General features: G+C 46.3%; 1 protein-coding gene across 7 annotated transcripts in view; it reads right to left on the bottom strand.

Moving 5' to 3' along the window:
• The window catches only part of KNTC1 (kinetochore associated 1), a 146529-nt gene that overhangs the window by 34138 nt on the left and 95491 nt on the right, over positions 1-16900 (bottom strand). For all 7 annotated transcript variants that reach the window (XM_075898678.2, XM_089775156.1, XM_075898679.2 and 4 more), the window contains 9 exons: positions 15458-15547; positions 14092-14263; positions 13630-13688; positions 13235-13451; positions 8168-8241; positions 6592-6802; positions 6386-6492; positions 5468-5514; positions 4676-4754 (listed from right to left, as the gene is read on the bottom strand). In XM_075898678.2, coding sequence (XP_075754793.2) covers positions 4676-4754; positions 5468-5514; positions 6386-6492; positions 6592-6802; positions 8168-8241; positions 13235-13451; positions 13630-13688; positions 14092-14263; positions 15458-15547 — 1056 coding nt within the window. The remainder of the gene's footprint in view (positions 1-4675; positions 4755-5467; positions 5515-6385; positions 6493-6591; positions 6803-8167; positions 8242-13234; positions 13452-13629; positions 13689-14091; positions 14264-15457; positions 15548-16900) is intronic.

Here is a 16900-nt window from a genome sequence, read left to right as displayed (position 1 = left end):
ATGGGCAGAAACCTTGGTCTGAGGAGGAGTGCTCTCGCCACCCTGGCATCCAGGAGAGCACCTACGAATTCGAGGTGCTGAGAGGGAGTCAACGATGACTTTTCCTCGTTTAGCGTAAGTCCCAGCCTTACAAAGAGAACCCTTGAGAGGGAAACATGGGCCTCCACTTGCTCATAGGAACGACCATGAATCAGCCAGTCATCTAGGTACAGAAAAACGTATACCCCTTTTTTGCGGAGGAACGCCGCTACGACTGCCATGCATTTTGTAAAGACCCTGGGTGCTGTTGAAAGGCCAAATGGGAGCACTGTAAATTGGAAGTGACATCAGGAAACAATAAAACGGAGAAACCTCCTGTGGCTGGGTCTTATTGCCACATGTAAGTAAGCATCCTTGAGATCGAGAGTTGCATAACAGTCTCCTAACTGTAAAACCGGTACGACAGAAGCCAGGGTTACCATTCTGAACTTGGATTTCATGACCGCCTTGTTGAGGTCCCTGAGAGCTAAGATGGGATGAACCCCGCCCTGGGGTTTTGGGACAATAAAATATCGGGAATAAAACCCCTTGCCCTCCAGAAGTGAAGGGAACCTCTCCACAGCTCCCTTTTCAAGGAGCGCCAGCACCTCCTAGCGGAGCGAGCCTTCGTGAGAGGTGTCCCAGAAAAGGGACAGTGCGAGCCCAGGAAGGGGATGGTATAGCCACTCCTGACTATCTTTAGGACCAAGGCGTCGGTCGTGATTCCTGCCCAGGCATGGACAAACCGGGATAACCTGGCCCCAAACGGGGGGTCAGGGTAGGAGGCTGATGTGCGACTCTCCAGCAGCCTGTCAAAACTGGTGCTTGGGTTGCTGGGAGGGACCTTCACCAACCCCACGGGGGTTGTCCCCTCTCAGGTGGCGTCGACAACCTCTTGCGGAGGATGGGCACACAGCCACCCTAGCACCCCCACTGGGAGCACGAGGACAGCGTCTCCAGTAATCCCCACGGGGAACCTGGGACTGCATTCTCCCCTGCTGTCTGTAGGGCAGCTGACAACGCTGAGGGGCTGGCGTGTGAATCCCCAAGGACCGAAGGGTAGACCTCGTGTCTTTAAGCGTATGGAGCCTGGAGTCAGTGTGCTCCCAAAACAAGGCTTTCCTGTCAAAAGGCAGGTCCTGGATCGTGGTTTGGACGTCCGGAGGTATTCCAGACACCTGCAGCCAGGCACCACAGCACAACGCCTGACGCTGTGGTCCGGGCTGCAGAGTCGACAGCGTCCAGGGAAGCCTGGAGGGCCGTGTGGGCAATGGTTCTGCCCTCAGAGGTCATGGCTGCAAACTCCTGACGGGCCTCAGCAGGCACCTTGTCCTTAAACTTATCCACGGCCTGCCAGGTATTAAAAGCATAACGACTCAGCATCACTTGCTGGTTAGCTATGCGGAGTTGCACCCCACCAGTGGCAGGTCAAGTTGCTTGGGCTCTCTAGCTTTTGGGGACGGCTCCGGCTAGGGAAGCCTCTCCTTTTGGGCCGCAGCCTGAACGACCAAGGACACCAGAACACGTTGGGAGTTCAGGTTTTTGTGCCCCGACTGGGGAATGTAATAGTGCCTCTCGACTCCCCTTAAGGTAGGGGTCAGAGTCGTCGGAGTCTGCCACAGGGCATTGGTAATTTTGGCCATGGTTTCATTAAGTGGCAAAGCCAAGCGGGCGGGCACAATGTCCGAGAGGATGTCAATCATGGGGTCCGTGTTTTCCACTACTGGCTCTACTGGGAAACCCAGATTAGAGGCCAGATGCCTAAGCAGATCCTGATGCGCTCGAGCATCTATAGTAGGCAACGCTGGTGCGGGATCCACCAAGGCTTCATCAGGAGACGATGATTACGATGACTCCTGGATCGGTGCTGGACCCAGGGTAGGAACCGGTTGAGGTGCCGGCTAGGCAGGCGGTACCGCTTGCGGAAGCAGCTCCGGGACCGAGGCCTGTGGCTCAGCAGTGGCATCTGTAGCAACTGACTTCTGGGGGGAGGGAGCGGGTCGTAACAGCGATGCCAATGGTTGTGCTCGGTACCCCGAGGCACTGGACACCACAGAGGAGGGCACAGGCCCCTGCCACTGGTGGTAAGCCTACAGCGTCCAGAAGGGCCATTGTGGTTGAGGCGGCCAAGTCTGCTGCACCTGCAAATGATCAAGCCAGTGCCAGGAATGGGACCTATGAACTGAGGAAGCTCCTGAGGATTCCGACCTGAACGACCCTGCATCAGAATCCGATGAGTAGTCAGACTCCGGCCAGGGGGCGCAGATGATGAATGCCCTGCCACAGATGGGGGAGTAAACCTGGCCATAGACTTGGATTTGCCCGAGTGCGCTCAATGAGGGCGTGCCGGCACCGGGAAGACCCGTGCCAGCGCCTGTTGCGGTGCCTGGTGTGGCACCAGGAGAACAGGTCCTGGTGCCGTGAGTGGAGCTGGCTGCAGCACCGGGAAGACCGGTCCCGGTGCCGGTTGTGGTGCCGACACAGAGCATGGCTGTGCTACCGAAGTCGGTATAGGTTAGGAGATGAACCCCGAAGAAGCTGACATCACCGGCAATGGCGGCATCGGCATGGCCCACTGGGTTAATGCCGGTGTCTGTAACGGTGCCGAAATGTGCATCGGTGCTGAAGAGGCTGATGCTGAAGGGCCCGGTGCCGATGACTAAAACGGCACCCTGGGAAAGCTGCTCAGCGCTGGTATCGAAGATGATGATGGTGCTGTAGACGTCACCGCAAGGCCAGGGTGATATGGCACCGGTGCAGCCAAGACGGGGTCTGGAAGGGGTCCTAGTACCAAGGGAGGTCGAGCCCAGTTGAGCGCCGAGTGAAGCCTGGTAGCCTGCGTTGAGGCCGGCAGCGATGTGGAGGCAAGCAGTACTGGTCCCACAGGGGACGGTCCCGCTGCATAAGTGACCAGTGCCGTCCAGTCATGCCGGTGCAGAGGCAAAGCCAGTGCCAACACGGCCTCCGACGTAGGTGACCTCGACCCCTCTGCCTCAACCAACGACGGGGTAGGGGAGGTAGTGAGGCTAATAAGGTCATGCGCCGCCTCAAAGGTGTCCAGTGTGGAGGGGAGGTGCGAGGGTAGTTGCCCTGGACTGGATGGACGTCCTGCTCGCTTACGCTGCACCGCAGAGTATGAGGACGTGTGCACCGGAGACTCGGCACCACGGTGTAGGCTCGACTTGGACTTCCGGCTCGGAGACATACCACGAGATGTTCTTGACCTCTTTGGAGCCGAAGAGTGAGACTGGTGCTGGGCCCTCGACGCTGAGGCCTGGTCCCGAGATGGAGCATCTTGCGTGGACGCCGATGCACTGCGCGCCGCAGAGTGCCCAGCTGGTGCCGGCTGTAAAGCTGTCTCCACGAGGAGAAGTGTTAGACGAGAGTCTCTCTCCCTCTTAGTGCGCGGCTTAAATGACTTGCAGATCTTACAGGCGTCTGTAAGATGGCCCTCACCCAGACACTTCAGACAACTGTCGCGAGGGTCTCCTTTGGGCATGAACTTTGTGCAGACAGTGCACGCCTTAAAGCCTTGCGGCCCTGGCATTCCTCACCCCCGAAGGGGGAGAAGGAAAACAACGAGACACTAACTAACTAATTGAACTATTTAGAACTATCTACAACAGTAAGAGAAACGGCAACCATTAACTGATGTAAGAGAGACACACGCTCCAACGACCGTCACGGGTGATAAGAAGAAACTGAGGTGGGAGAGCACCGGCAGGGGTACTTATGCCCCGCCATGGCGGCGCCACTCCAGGGGGGCGCCCTGCCGGCGCTATGGGTACTGCTAGGGAAAACGCTCTGGAAGACGCGGTGCACGCGGTGCGCACACCTAATTCGAATGGACATGAGCAACCACTCAAAAAAGAAAAGTATATAGCAGACTGAGGCCAGCCTATCATCATGACATCCCTCACAGAGTCCTTGCCAAGCCCTGCCCTGTAACAAAACTTGGGGCATTTGGCATTCTGTGATATTGCAAATAAGTCTATTTCTGCAAAGCCCCACTTGAGGGCAACGGAATGTAGGGCTTGAGGATGTATCTCCAATTCATATTACTGGTGAAATATGCGGCTTAAGTGATCTGCAGTGATGTTTTGGTTGCCTGGGAGATATATTGCTGATAGGGTGATGTGATGTTGAATGCGCCCACTGCCACAGTGTTACCTGCAGCAGGGATAAGATCTGGCTCCACCTTGGCGGTTTATGTAATACATGCATGCAGTGTTGTCCATGAGTAGTCTCACAGACTTGCCCTGAATTGATGGCAATAAGTGTTCGCATGCTTTTCTACTGCATGAAGTTCTAAGATGTTGATGTGCAGGGTTGATTCTGTCATTGACCACCGTCCGAGTGCTGTGGTTATCACTCCAGCCAAAAAAAAAAAACCCTTCTCCCAAAACCACCGAACACATATCCCCTTCTTTTGTTTAGGGGCAACCCCCTGCTGGGCAGTGCTCACAGACACAGGCTATTAGGGGTTGCCCACAGCCCAAGCATAGTGACCAACAAGTGGACAGCCCCCCACTACATCACAATGCTAAACTAAGCAATAAAACCTCATATTTAATACCACTTTAAAAACAGATTTATTAAAGTATAATAAAGATGAAATCACTTTAAATGTTTTTTTAAAAATAGTCTCTAAACTTACGGATGTGGAAGATGTTGTAATTGCAAAAAGCACTCTTGAGCTGTAATCCACTGGCCATTGTTGAAGTAGATATATAACTCTGAAAATGTTTTTAATAAAAGTACAGTGTTGCTTAGACTTTGTATTATAATACAGCATATCAGTTTTAGTCTAAATATATTTTACTATTCATATGAATTATAGGATAACACAGCCCTACAGCATACATACATGACAACTAAACTATGGGCCCAGTCATTGAAACCCTTACTTCCATGCACAATACTTAATCTCACATATAGTTTCATAAAGAATGGAACTCCTTTGGGAATAAGCATTTGAAAATTCAAGCCTTATGTCCAAAGAAAATACTGATGGGATAATACAATATGTGCAACATAGTACTCTTCCATGTCCCTGGTGTTTACTGAACAACCGTGCATGCTGACTCTTTACTATTTAGTAGTTTTACAAGTTAGTTTTGAGCAGGTTTTCAAGAAGCCAGTCTAACTCATAATGAAGTAGTTATATGAATGTGCCATCTGTTGAACCAAATCCAACATACAGCTTTGCACATACCATCATCAATTAATCTACAGCATCCACTTGGATTTTGGCAGGGCAGCAGGATCAGACTTGAAAAAACAGCAGCACTATAGGCCCAAGAGTGAATGTCTTGCCTAAGCCAGTGTTCCTATATAGCCAACAGTTTTGTCTGATCAGGGGCTGCAGTATTGTGTTTTATCTGCTGGGAGGCCACCAATCATTAAAACATAAGTTAACAAAAATTAGCTATATCAAAAACTAACATACTTCCTGAGTTCTTCATCTTCCTCTCCATCTTCAAAGATCTGAGTTTTCTATATAAAAAAAAAGAGAATGAAAATAGTTATGCAATTGTTTGACTTTGTAAATTTTAAGGAAGAAAAATAATTCAAGGCCTAGACTGAGCCCCTGCTCAAATCCTATGTAAGGGGCGGGTGCATAACTGTGCCACCCCAGAAGCAGCACTGGAAATAAATTTTTGACTGTCACAACATATCCTTTCATTAAGTCCTAAAAACTTCTCACGTTGTTGGCTGGTGTGTTGAGAATAAGGAATGATGAAACGAAGCCTCCACAATTTCTTTTCCCTGTCTACCCATTTGCTTGGGATGGACATGTAATAGAAAATATTGGACAAATCAAGCCCAACACTGCTCTAGGGATGTAAAAACCCATTTAGTTAGTTAGTTAACCAATTAAACAATATGTTTAACAGTGGTGGGCAGGCTGGGCCAGCCTCCCCCTTGGCACTGCTCTGGCTGGTCCTGGGTTGCCCCCCTTCAGATGTGGCAGCTGCAAGCCACCACTGGTTAACCATATACATACCTAGCTCTAACTTGCACTAGGAGCTGAATTACCTCCCAGCCAGCTCTAAGCTCAAGGGCATATAAAGTTATCTTTATCATTTCCAACCTTTCCTGGAATCTGTACTAAAGAGAACAGCCAGACTACAGAATGAGGGACTTGATCTCTATACAGAGTAGAAGGAAAGCCATTTCAAATTGTTTTAATCATATATAATAAACTAGAAAGACCTAAATACAAAGTTGGCTGAAAATCTGAAGTATTTTAGATAGAGCTGTGAAGATGTATCTTCTCAACATCCATAACCATTATTTGTGAGGCGATGAGAATAATAGTTTTCTATAAAATATAAGGTCACTCCCTCATTAATTCTCTACTTACATCTGATGATCTACTAAGATACAGCCATTTTTCTAGCAGTTTATGAGAGATTTTGTTCATATCCAAGTTGTTAATTTCAGCTATTTCTTTTATTGCTGCATGAATATCTACATATAAAGAAAATGCAAATTATTTTAAAAATCCTCAGCAAGATTTGTAAATTAGATCTATTTTTACCCTCAGAGATCTAGAGAAAGTTTACTAACCTGGATAGTCTCTGCCAGTTGGATTTTGAATCCTTTGGTTTATACTGCTGTGTTCATAGAGTAAAACAACAAGATCTGCTGGCATTCCAGTAAGTTTCAGATGGTCTGCAGTATTTAATTTGTGGGCTATTAGTACAGTTTCTGTGGCTGACCTCTGGTACTGCATACGTAACTTCCTCAGCAGTACTTCAGCTTTATCATGTGATTCTTCCTTTTTAAAAAATAGTAACATTTGTAACCAATTTAAGTAAACTTCCTTCCTTAGAAGATTACAAAATTATACATTGACTAAACACTATTAGAGTCAGTCTTATGTAACAGTTGAACTACTGTGCAAAGTCTATTGCTTTTGGAGTTCTTAGACCTTGATGCACCATTATTGGGGAGGGATAACTCAGTGGTTTGAGCATTGGCCTGCTAAATCCAGGGTTGTGAGTTCAATCCTTGAGGAGGCCATTTAGGGACCTAGGGCAAAATCTGTCAGGGATGTACTTAGTCCTGCTGTGAAGTGGGGGACTGGACTCAATGACCTTTCAAGATCCCCTTCCAGTTCTAGGAGATAGGCATCTCCATTTATGTAAAATTATTCATTGCCAATAATTTTAACAAACATAATTGGTCTCTCTGTAATAGAAGATAAGAAACCCTATGGGAAAGGGTTTGGATAATTCTAAAGAAAACTTGAGTTCAGCTATAAGCCTAGGAAGCATTATAAACCTTCAGTTTAAGAGTGGCTCTAATCAGAGATATGAATATCCAAAAATGTACATCTGATGTTACATTCATTGTGTCTCAGTGACTCCACAGCAAGTTTCCCCTTAATTACCTTGTCCTCCAACTGCCAGCCCAGAAAGCGTAGAATTTGAGAGCTGAGTTAGGAATGTGCATGCTAGAAAATATCTGTCAGCAATAGGGATGTGGATGTTTAATTGGTTAACCAGTAAGCCTGACCACAATAGGTAAGGCTTACCAGTTAAGATTAACTAGTTGGGGCTGGAACAGCTCCCCACCTGCTCGCAGGCAGGGGGCTGCTCCAATCTTGCGGGAGGTGAGAGGGGACACAGTGGGCCCAGGCACCTTGTAGGAAGGGACTGCTCCAGCATCTGGAGCCCCTGTCTGTGTCGACCCCTGCAGCATGGGCTGTATCAGCTGGGCTGAAACAGCTCCTGCCTGCAGTTTGGGTGCTGCTCCAGCATAGCTGGGCTGGAGTGGCCTCCCACCTGGACTCTCCTTTAATTGATTAGCCAGATAACAGTATGTTCAACCGGTTAACCAATTAGATGGCATTTAACATCACTAATCAGAAGTAAGTTTTGGAATTGAAAGCAAATTATTAATTCTGTTGAGTAATTCTGTTCTAGATGCCATTTTTCCAGTCACTTTCCATGGGTGTACTTTATATTTAAAAAAAAAAAAAAAACCCCAACAACTTATATTCTTTATATTGCAGGTTTTTAAAAATTTGAATGAAAAAAGTCTTTGGTGGTTTGATATGATCTCACTTTATAATCCAAATTACAAAAAAAAAATCATCTCTATATATTCAGCTTTTTGTGGATCTGGTGTCAGTCATTACCTTGGTTGTAGTGTTCATTAGCCATTTCCCAGCTAAACAGAGACAGAATTTCAATGCCTGAATCTGGTCAGGCCCTTAAAAAGAAGATGGTAAAGAATGATAAGTATTTTCATAAATCCTTTCTATGGTACATCAAGCCACCTATTCAACAAGTTTTGCTCCCTTCTATTTGCACTGCAAAAGCATTTAGAATATCAAGAAAATGTTTACAAGTTCACTGTTAAGATATTCTTGATTGAGTTATCAGTTTTCCACAGTAAGAAAAAATGAAAATTTTTCTTTTACATGTATATCTAAAGGATAAATAAGAAGCAAGTTCATTGGTTTAACACTCTAGGGCTGCTGGAATACATATTTATTTTCAGGAGTCTAAAACTTATGACTTGAAATTATTCTGTTAAGCATCCAGTACCTGATTTTAGCTTTAGAACAACCTTAACATAATACAAATTTAGTAAAAGTAAATCTCTTAACTCTTCCCAATATGCAACTTTTTACTTTGCTTCCCACTACAGGCAGTCCCCGGGTTACGTACAAGATAGGGACTGTAGGTTTGTTCTTAAGTTGAATCTGTATGTAAGTCGGAACTGGCATCCAGATTCAGCTGCTGCTGAAACTGATCAGTGGCTGATTCCAGAAAGCCCGGGGCAGGGGCTTCCTCTAGTCAGCCACTGGTCAGTTTCAGCAGCGGCTGACTTGGGGACACCTGGGGCAGAGCAGCTGGAGTGCTGCTGGGTTGGTCCAGTAGCGCCGCCTCTCCTCGGCGCTACTGGACCAACCAGCAGCTCCCCAGCTGCTGTACCACAGGCGTCTGAAGCAAAGCCGCGGAGCACGGGGGCAGCGAAACAGCCCAGACGCGCCGTGGCTTTGCTCTGCTTTGCTCCCCGTCCCCCTGGTCTGCAGACTAGGGGGACGGGGAGCAAAGCGGCAGAACACGCGGGCAGCGGACAGCCCAGTCGCGTCTGGGCTGCCCGCGTGCTCCGTGGATTTGCTCTGCTTTGCTCCCTCTCCCTGGTCTACTGGAGACCAGGGAGAGGGAGGGCCCCGTTCGTAAGTGCGGATCCGACTTAAGTCGGATCCGCGTAACTCGGGGACTGCCTGTACTGACTTCCACTTCTGGACCTGCCACTCCAACTCAGTTTTGACATCAAAAACATGAAACCAAAAAGAGCGAATCACACTGGTTTGTGTTAATACTTGTCTTTTTCTTTGTCTAGTCTCACTTATGTTGAGGACTCTTAAAGATCAGAGATCACTCTTTCTATGGCAACCTTCCTCTTTCCTCCTTTAGGGTTTCTTATACAAACACGTTTCCTAAGGTCAAAATACCACCTTGGAGGTTAGGTTTATTTACAGAAAATAAACTCAAAAGAAAACTCCAAATCACAGTTCCACAAATTTTCCTCTTACTTCTAGACTTGACTGATCTGTTCAGGTGGAAATTCTCTCATTTGCTCACAGTCTCTCCTCCTCAGCAGATTGCAATCTAGGGTCCAGGAGTAGTCTCAAAGCCAGATCCCAGAACTTTGCTAGAACCCTATTCCTATCAATCTCTGCTTTCCCTAATCATCCCCCAGCATAGTCTGAACAGTACAAAAAACACACAACCCCGGTGTCTCTCACCACACCCCAGCTCTCCACCATAATCCTGAACTCTGTAAATCTCCCATCATTATAGAATCATAGAATACCATTTAAGAAACCTCTAGAGTTCATCAAATCCAGTCCCCCTGCCCTCATGACAACCAAGCACCATCCAGATCATCCCTAACAGATGTATAACCTACCTGATCTTAAATATCTATGGAGATTCCACATCTTCCCTAGGCAATTTCCCCAGTGCTTAATCACCGTGGCAGTTCTCTCCTCCAAGTAACACCCATTAACGTACTTGAAAGCTGCTATAATTTCCCTTTTCAATCTTCTCTTTTCCAAACTGAACAAACCCAATTCTTTCTGTCTTTCCTCAAAGCTCATGTTTTCTAAACCTTTCATCATTTTTGTTGCTCTTCCCCAGACCTTCTCCAATTTCTCCGCATCTTTCTTGAAATGCGGTGCTCAGAACTGGACACGGCACCCCATTTGAGACCTAATCAGCGCAGAGTAGAGGGGAGGACACTTCTGGTGTCATGCTCAGAACACTCCTGTTAATGCATCCTAGAATCCAAGTGTCACACTGTTGACTCATTTAGCTTGTGGTCCACTATTATCTCTAGATCCCTTTCTGCAGTACTCCTTTCTAGACAGCCATTTCCCATTCTTTATATGTGTAATGGATTGTTCCTCCCTAAGTGGAGTTCTTGGCATTTGTTCTTATTAAGCTTCATCCTGCTTACCGCAGACCATTTTTCCAGATTATTTTAAATGATTAAATTGCTACCCTCTAAATCAATTGCAACTACCAATAGCTTGGTATCATCCATGAACTTTAAAAGTGTACTCTCTATGCCAATATCTAAATTGTTGATGATATAGAACAGAACCGGTCCCAAAACTGATCCCTGTGGAACCTCATTTGTTATGCCCTTGCAGCATGACTGTGAACTACTCTGAGAACAGTTATCTAATCAATTATGTACCCACCTTATAGTATATAATACTACATTGTATTTCCCTAGTTTACTGATAAGGTCAGTAAATGCTTTAGTATCAAATGCTTTATTAAAGCCTCTCTATCTCTCTGAAATCTCTTGAATCGGTTAAGATTTTGCCTTGGACACCTATAACTGATGAGTATGTAAATGGGAAATTAGGCCAATTCTGGCAAGGTACATTTTCTGGCAACGGATGCACATGAGGTCTCTATCTCCATCAGCATGGACAACTAGTGGCATCAATGTGGGTTCAGGCACGTGCCTTGCATCAGGCTCTCTGATCTTTGTGGAGATATTGCTTGATCTCAAAGTGTCGGTGTAGCAGTCTCATGCTGTCGGTGGTCTTGCTGCTTCCCCTTAGCCAGTCTCAGAGCCCTGTCGCAGGGTCAGATGGAGCGAACAAACAGTCGCAGTTTATAGGCCTGGGCCCTGGTTCAGGGCAAAGGACAAGCAAACAAACAGTAAGGTCCAAAGGATCCAAGGGCATAGGCCTGTCTGCAGGCTGAGCTGGAGTTGGGTCTCCTTGCTGGTGAAGAGCCTATAGGTGCAGGTGGTTTCTCTCTTCAGGGGGGAACCTGCCACCTGAGGAAAAAGGGGAGCAGGGATCTGGGGGGGAGAGGAGGCAAACAGACACAGGCCTACCCGCACAACTGTGTCCCAGCCCAGAGCCTTACCAGTGGCAGAGCTAGCTGCCTCCAGGTCAGCGGGGCTCTTGTCCACAACACACCAGTCCGGTCAGTGGGCTAGCAGGGGTCCAAGCTGCAACCTGCAGTCCAGCTGACCTCCATGTCCTCCGTCAGCACTAGATTGGCTCCCCCTGGACTACTTTCCAGTCCCCGAGATCCTACATTGCTCTAGCTCTGGTAGGCAGTCTCTGCAGGGGTCAACTAGGTTCCTCCTGGGTTGGTTCAAGCAGAGGTCCTGGGGGCCCAGCACATTCTTCGGGGCCCTGTCTGTGTCCTGGGGGTCCAGGGTAGGCCTCAGGCCTTAGCAGGGGTCTCTGCAGCCTTTTGTAGTTACGGTGCTCCCATAGGGGTTGCAGTGGCCTCAACAATCCCCGGGACATGGCAGTGGTTCAACCCAATCATCCCGCGGGGGTTGGCGGGCTAAGACTCTCCATTGCCTCTGGAACTTCGACCGAGCCTTCTCCCTGCTCGGCTTCAACTGAGCTGGGAGCCCCGTATTACATTTCCGGCCCTGTCCTTTTGCTTCCTGTGGCTGGGGTCGGAGCCAGGGCACACTGGCACTGTCCACCAAGGAGTTTTTAGGGGAACTTCCTCCTCTGGGTCATCAGGAGGCCATGCTGCCTCCTTAAAGTCGGGCATCAGGTTACCCAGTCCTACACATACCTCTCCCAGGTGTCAGTATCAATGCCACACTCTACTAAAGTGTTCTTAAGGACATCTCTGTAGCACTGCTTCTGCCCACCATGAGACCTGAGCGTAGAAAATCTATTTAGGTAAGCATGCGTCAGACATCCTGACCACGTGACCAGACCGTCATAGCTGCCTGTGGCAATTATTGCCTTGATGCTGTGAGAATCAGCCTCTGTGAGGACACTAATGTTGGTCCATCTGACCAGCCACATGATGCCCAATATTCTCCTCACATACCTTTGTTGGGATTTCTCAAGATCTTCAATATGTTGTCTATATAGAGTCCAGGCCTCAGCATCAAAGCCCTTCTAAATGGAGTACAACCCTTTGAAACCCCCAAAGACCCACTGCTGGGAAGATTATTTTTACTAGAAGAGCATCTCCCACATATCTCATAAATCTTCTAGGTCCAGCTCTCCAACCCTGGAAAGGTCAGCAGATAGGCTCTTCCCCTAGCCTTCCAGGTTGGGTATGCCAGCCAACAAATCCCTCTTGCTGCTCTCCTGCCTTGAGCCTTTTCCCCAGGAAGGCTTGCTTCCTTCTGGGATCTTTTTGGAGTGCTCTGTGTCCTTTCTGTCTGAACTAATCTACACTGACTCACCAGGACTCCCTCTTCTGACTTCAGGGATTTCCCCTCATTGGGTATTTTCCTGATCTTTTACAACTGCTAGGTACTGCCTGCCCTCTCAGTTGGCCAAATGGGATCACCTGTTCTGGCACAGGGAGCTAGACCTACTTCATTCAGTGGAATCAGCCACATTCTGACAGGTTTTAAATAGGATTAAAAAAACCAAAACACTTTGAAGTGCCATGCAAAGTAATGGCATGACAATGTAATTTTGTATTAAATGTGTAACACACCACCTCCAGTAGTCAGTAAACTGGCATCTTTCCAACTTGCCTACACAAGGTTTAGGAACAAAAATTATGGCTTATCTGTGGAGGCTAGATGTAGGTAGGTATCCAAAAATGCTACAGAGATTATGTTAGAAGCAAAATTAAAAAAAGTTGCCTGTCTCACTCCCCTATCCCCCAATCAAAAAAAATCCTCAAATCTAAAACCAACCACTCCCCACCCAAACACATGCATAGCATACCTGTTGGAAGTTCTTGTGCAAACTTGTAAGCAATAGCTGCAGCCCATTCTGGATTTACTATAGATAACAGGTAGGACTGAATGGTTTCCACAGTTTTGGCAGTTTCCTTGTTAATCACTGAAGAACATCCAGCATTTTTCAATTCAATTATTTTTGGCTTCAATTTCTTTTCAAAGACATGCCTGGCTGCAGACATGTATAGGGTATCCAGTGAAACCTAGAAGATTATCAGGTCCAGTGTGTGTGTATGTATATATATATGTGTGTGTGTACACACACACACACACACACACACACACACAAAATACAAAAGGAAAAAAATGCACCCTCCCCCCCCAAGAAAAGAATGAATGATTTTGAAATAAAAATTCCCCTAGATAGACGCATAGCCTTACCTTCATTAGTTTGGAAATCAAGAGAATAGTTGGGAAGGACTCTTCACTGAGCTCTGCAGCTGTAAGGAATTCAGACAATGATATGGAAAAAGTCACTGTCTCAATATTTCATTTCTTAGGAGAAACTGTAATTTTATTTTATTGCTAAATATAGGAATCTGATGACAGGAAGGACGGTTCTGATTAGAAACTCCTCTATAGACACCCTGTGTAATTTTGGATAGGTCACTTGGGAGCAGGTCCACAAATGGTATAAACTGTCATAGCTTCACTGCTGTCAAATGATCCTTACTTTCTATGTGTTACAACTTCCCGCTTTGTAAAATGGGGTAAAAAATGCTTCCTCGGGGTCTGGGAAGGGTACACACATTAAAGATTGTGCATAGAAAGGTTTTAGCATAGCATAATGGAGGGGGACCCACCCATCCCCCCACAGAAAGATAGCTAGAATACTGAACATACATATAATACTCCAGAAACATTGCTTGGTTCTAAAGAATATTAAATGAAAAGGCAGCCTTGTTTGTGCAGCTGGAGATAAGGAAATCGCATTCTCTAAAATATATTGGTGTTCCAGATCCACAGGAGGGGAAGTTCTTTTAAAGGATTTCAGGTGTTTCAATAAGCTCAGAGCCTAGAAGAAAAGTTACACAACTATCTCATTTTTCTGAAGTGAACAATACAGCCTCAACATTTACCCACAAATTTTGGGTATACATAAGAACAGCCATACTGGGTCAGACCAAAAGTCCATCTAGTCCAGTAACCTGCCAATACCAGATGCCCTAGAGGGAGGCATCTCAACAGGTAATCCTTAAGTGATCCCTCCCCTGTTACCCACCTCCAGAGAAACAGAGACTAAGGATACCATTCCTACCCATCCAGGCTAATAGCCATTGATGAATCTAACCTCCATGAATCTATTTAACTCTTTTTTGAACCCTGTTAAAGTTCTAGCCTTCACTGTATACTCTGGCAAGGAGTTCCACAGATTAACTGTGCATTGAGTAAAGAAAAACTTCCTTTTGTTTGTTTTAACCCTGCTGCACATTAATTTCATTTGGTGATCCCTAGTTCTAATATTTTGGGAATAAGTAAATAACATTTCCTTATTCACTTTTTCCATATCAGTCATGATTTTATAGACCTATATCATAACCCCCCCCTTAGTCTCCTCTTTTCAAAGTTGAAAATTTCAAGTCTTTTTAATCTCTCTTCATATGAGACCCGTTCCAAACCCCTAATCACTTTGTTGCCCTTTTCTGAACCTTTTCCAATGCCAATATATCTTTCTTGAGATGAAGCGACCACATCTGTATGCAGTATTCAAGATGTGGGCGTACCATGGTTTTATATAGAGACAATATGATATTTTGTCTCTTATTCTCTCTCTTTTTTAATGATACCCAACATTCTATTTACTTTTTTGACTGCTGCTGAACACTGAGTGGGTGTTTTCAGAGAACTAACCACAATGACTCCAAGATCTCTCTCTTGAGTAGTTGCAGCCAAATTAGTCCCCATCATATTGTATATATAGTTGGGATTATTTTTTCCCCCAATGTGCATTACTTTACATTTATCAACATGAAATTTCATTTGCCATTTTGTCGCATACCCCTTTCTTCTTTGTGAGCCTTTGAGAAAAAGCTACACTTCACTATTTAGTTCAATCCATTTTGCCTCTCTACAAACATGTAACTACAAATGATGCCAACAGAGTTAGGCTTCTATAATCTGTGTTTTAATTTGTTTAAAACCATACAAATAAACAAAATTTGAGCTAGAAGCAGTAAACAAAGTAACAGTAGCTTATTTTTAATTGTACCTGGTTAATGGGGATATTTGTGACTTTTTCATCAGCTTTTTGTATCACACTCAGTATGTTTTCTATAGTTTCATAATCATATGGATCAAGCTGTTCAAGGAAACAAAACAAGAACTGATACAAATTCAGTCTTCATTTTTTTCAAAATATTGTTTTCAATTAGACAGGCATAATGAAGACCTAGAGGGATTCCCCTCTTATTTCCTTCTGGTATTCATTACTTCCGTTCTAGAAAATTAGATATAGAATCATAGAAACAAAAGGGACCCCAAGAGGTCATCAAGTCCAGTCCCTGCCCTCACGGCAGGACCAAGCACTGTCTCTAGACCATCCCTGATAGATGTCTATCTAACCTGCTTTTAAATATCTCCAGTGATGGAGATTCTGCAACGTCCTTAGGCTATTAATTCTAGTGTTTAACCACCCTGACAATTAGGACGTTTTTTCTAATGTCGAACCTAAACCTCCCTTGCTGCAATTTAATCCCATTGCTTCTTGTCCTATCCTTACAGAACAAGGAGATCATTACTTGTACTATAACCTCAAAACCTTAAAGTAGTCATGGCATTCCAGAGCAGTCAAATTAGGTCAGGAATGAACAAATAGAAAGAAGAGAGAAAAAGCCCCCAGGATATACTCAAGTAGACATATTTTAATTGTAAGTTTGAGGAATTTCTTGGTGTTTTTGTTGGTATTTTCAATTAATTGAGGCTAAGATGGCGGGGGGAGACAGAGAAAACACTGACCAACACATTATCACTTGTAGTATTTTCTTAAGGAAGTACAGGCAGTCCCCGGGTTACGTACAAGATAGGGACTGTAGGTTTGTTCTTAAGTTGAATCTGTATGTAAGTCGGAACTGGCGTCCAGATTCAGCCGCTGCTGAAACTGATCAGTTTCAACAGCGGCTGAATCTGGACGCCAGTTCTGACTTACATACAGATTCAACTTAAGAACCCCAGGCATCCCCAAGTCAGCTGCTGCTGAAACTGATCAGCGGCTGATTCCAGGAAGCCCGGGGCAGGGGCTTCCTGTAGTCAGCCACTGGTCAGTTTCAGCAGCGGCTGACTTGGGGACGCCTGGGGCAGAGCAGCTGGGTGCTGCTGGGTTGGTCCAGTAGCGCCGCCGCTCCTCGGCGCTACTGGACTAACCCAGTAGCACCCAAGCTGCTCTGCCCCAGGCGTCCTGATTCAGCTGCTGCTGAAACTGACCAGCAGTGGCTGAATCAGGACGCCTGGGGCAGAGCAGCTGGGGTGCTGCCGGGTTGGTCCAGTAGCGCCCACAGCGGTGCTACGGGACCAACCGGCAGCGCCCCAGCTGCTGTACCACGGGCGTCCGGAGCAAAGCCGCGGAGCATGGGGGCAGCGGGACAGCCCATACGCGCCGTGGCTGTCCTGCTGCCCTCAGGCTCCGTGGCTTTGCTCTGCTTTGCTCCCTGTCTCC

The sequence above is a fragment of the Pelodiscus sinensis genome, chromosome Z (genome assembly GCF_052426305.1).
Source record: "Pelodiscus sinensis isolate ZL-2025 chromosome Z, ASM5242630v1, whole genome shotgun sequence".
Lineage (NCBI taxonomy): Eukaryota > Metazoa > Chordata > Testudines > Trionychidae > Pelodiscus > Pelodiscus sinensis.
Note: the sequence above shows the minus strand (reverse complement) of the source record. Positions and strands in the feature narration are given on the sequence as shown.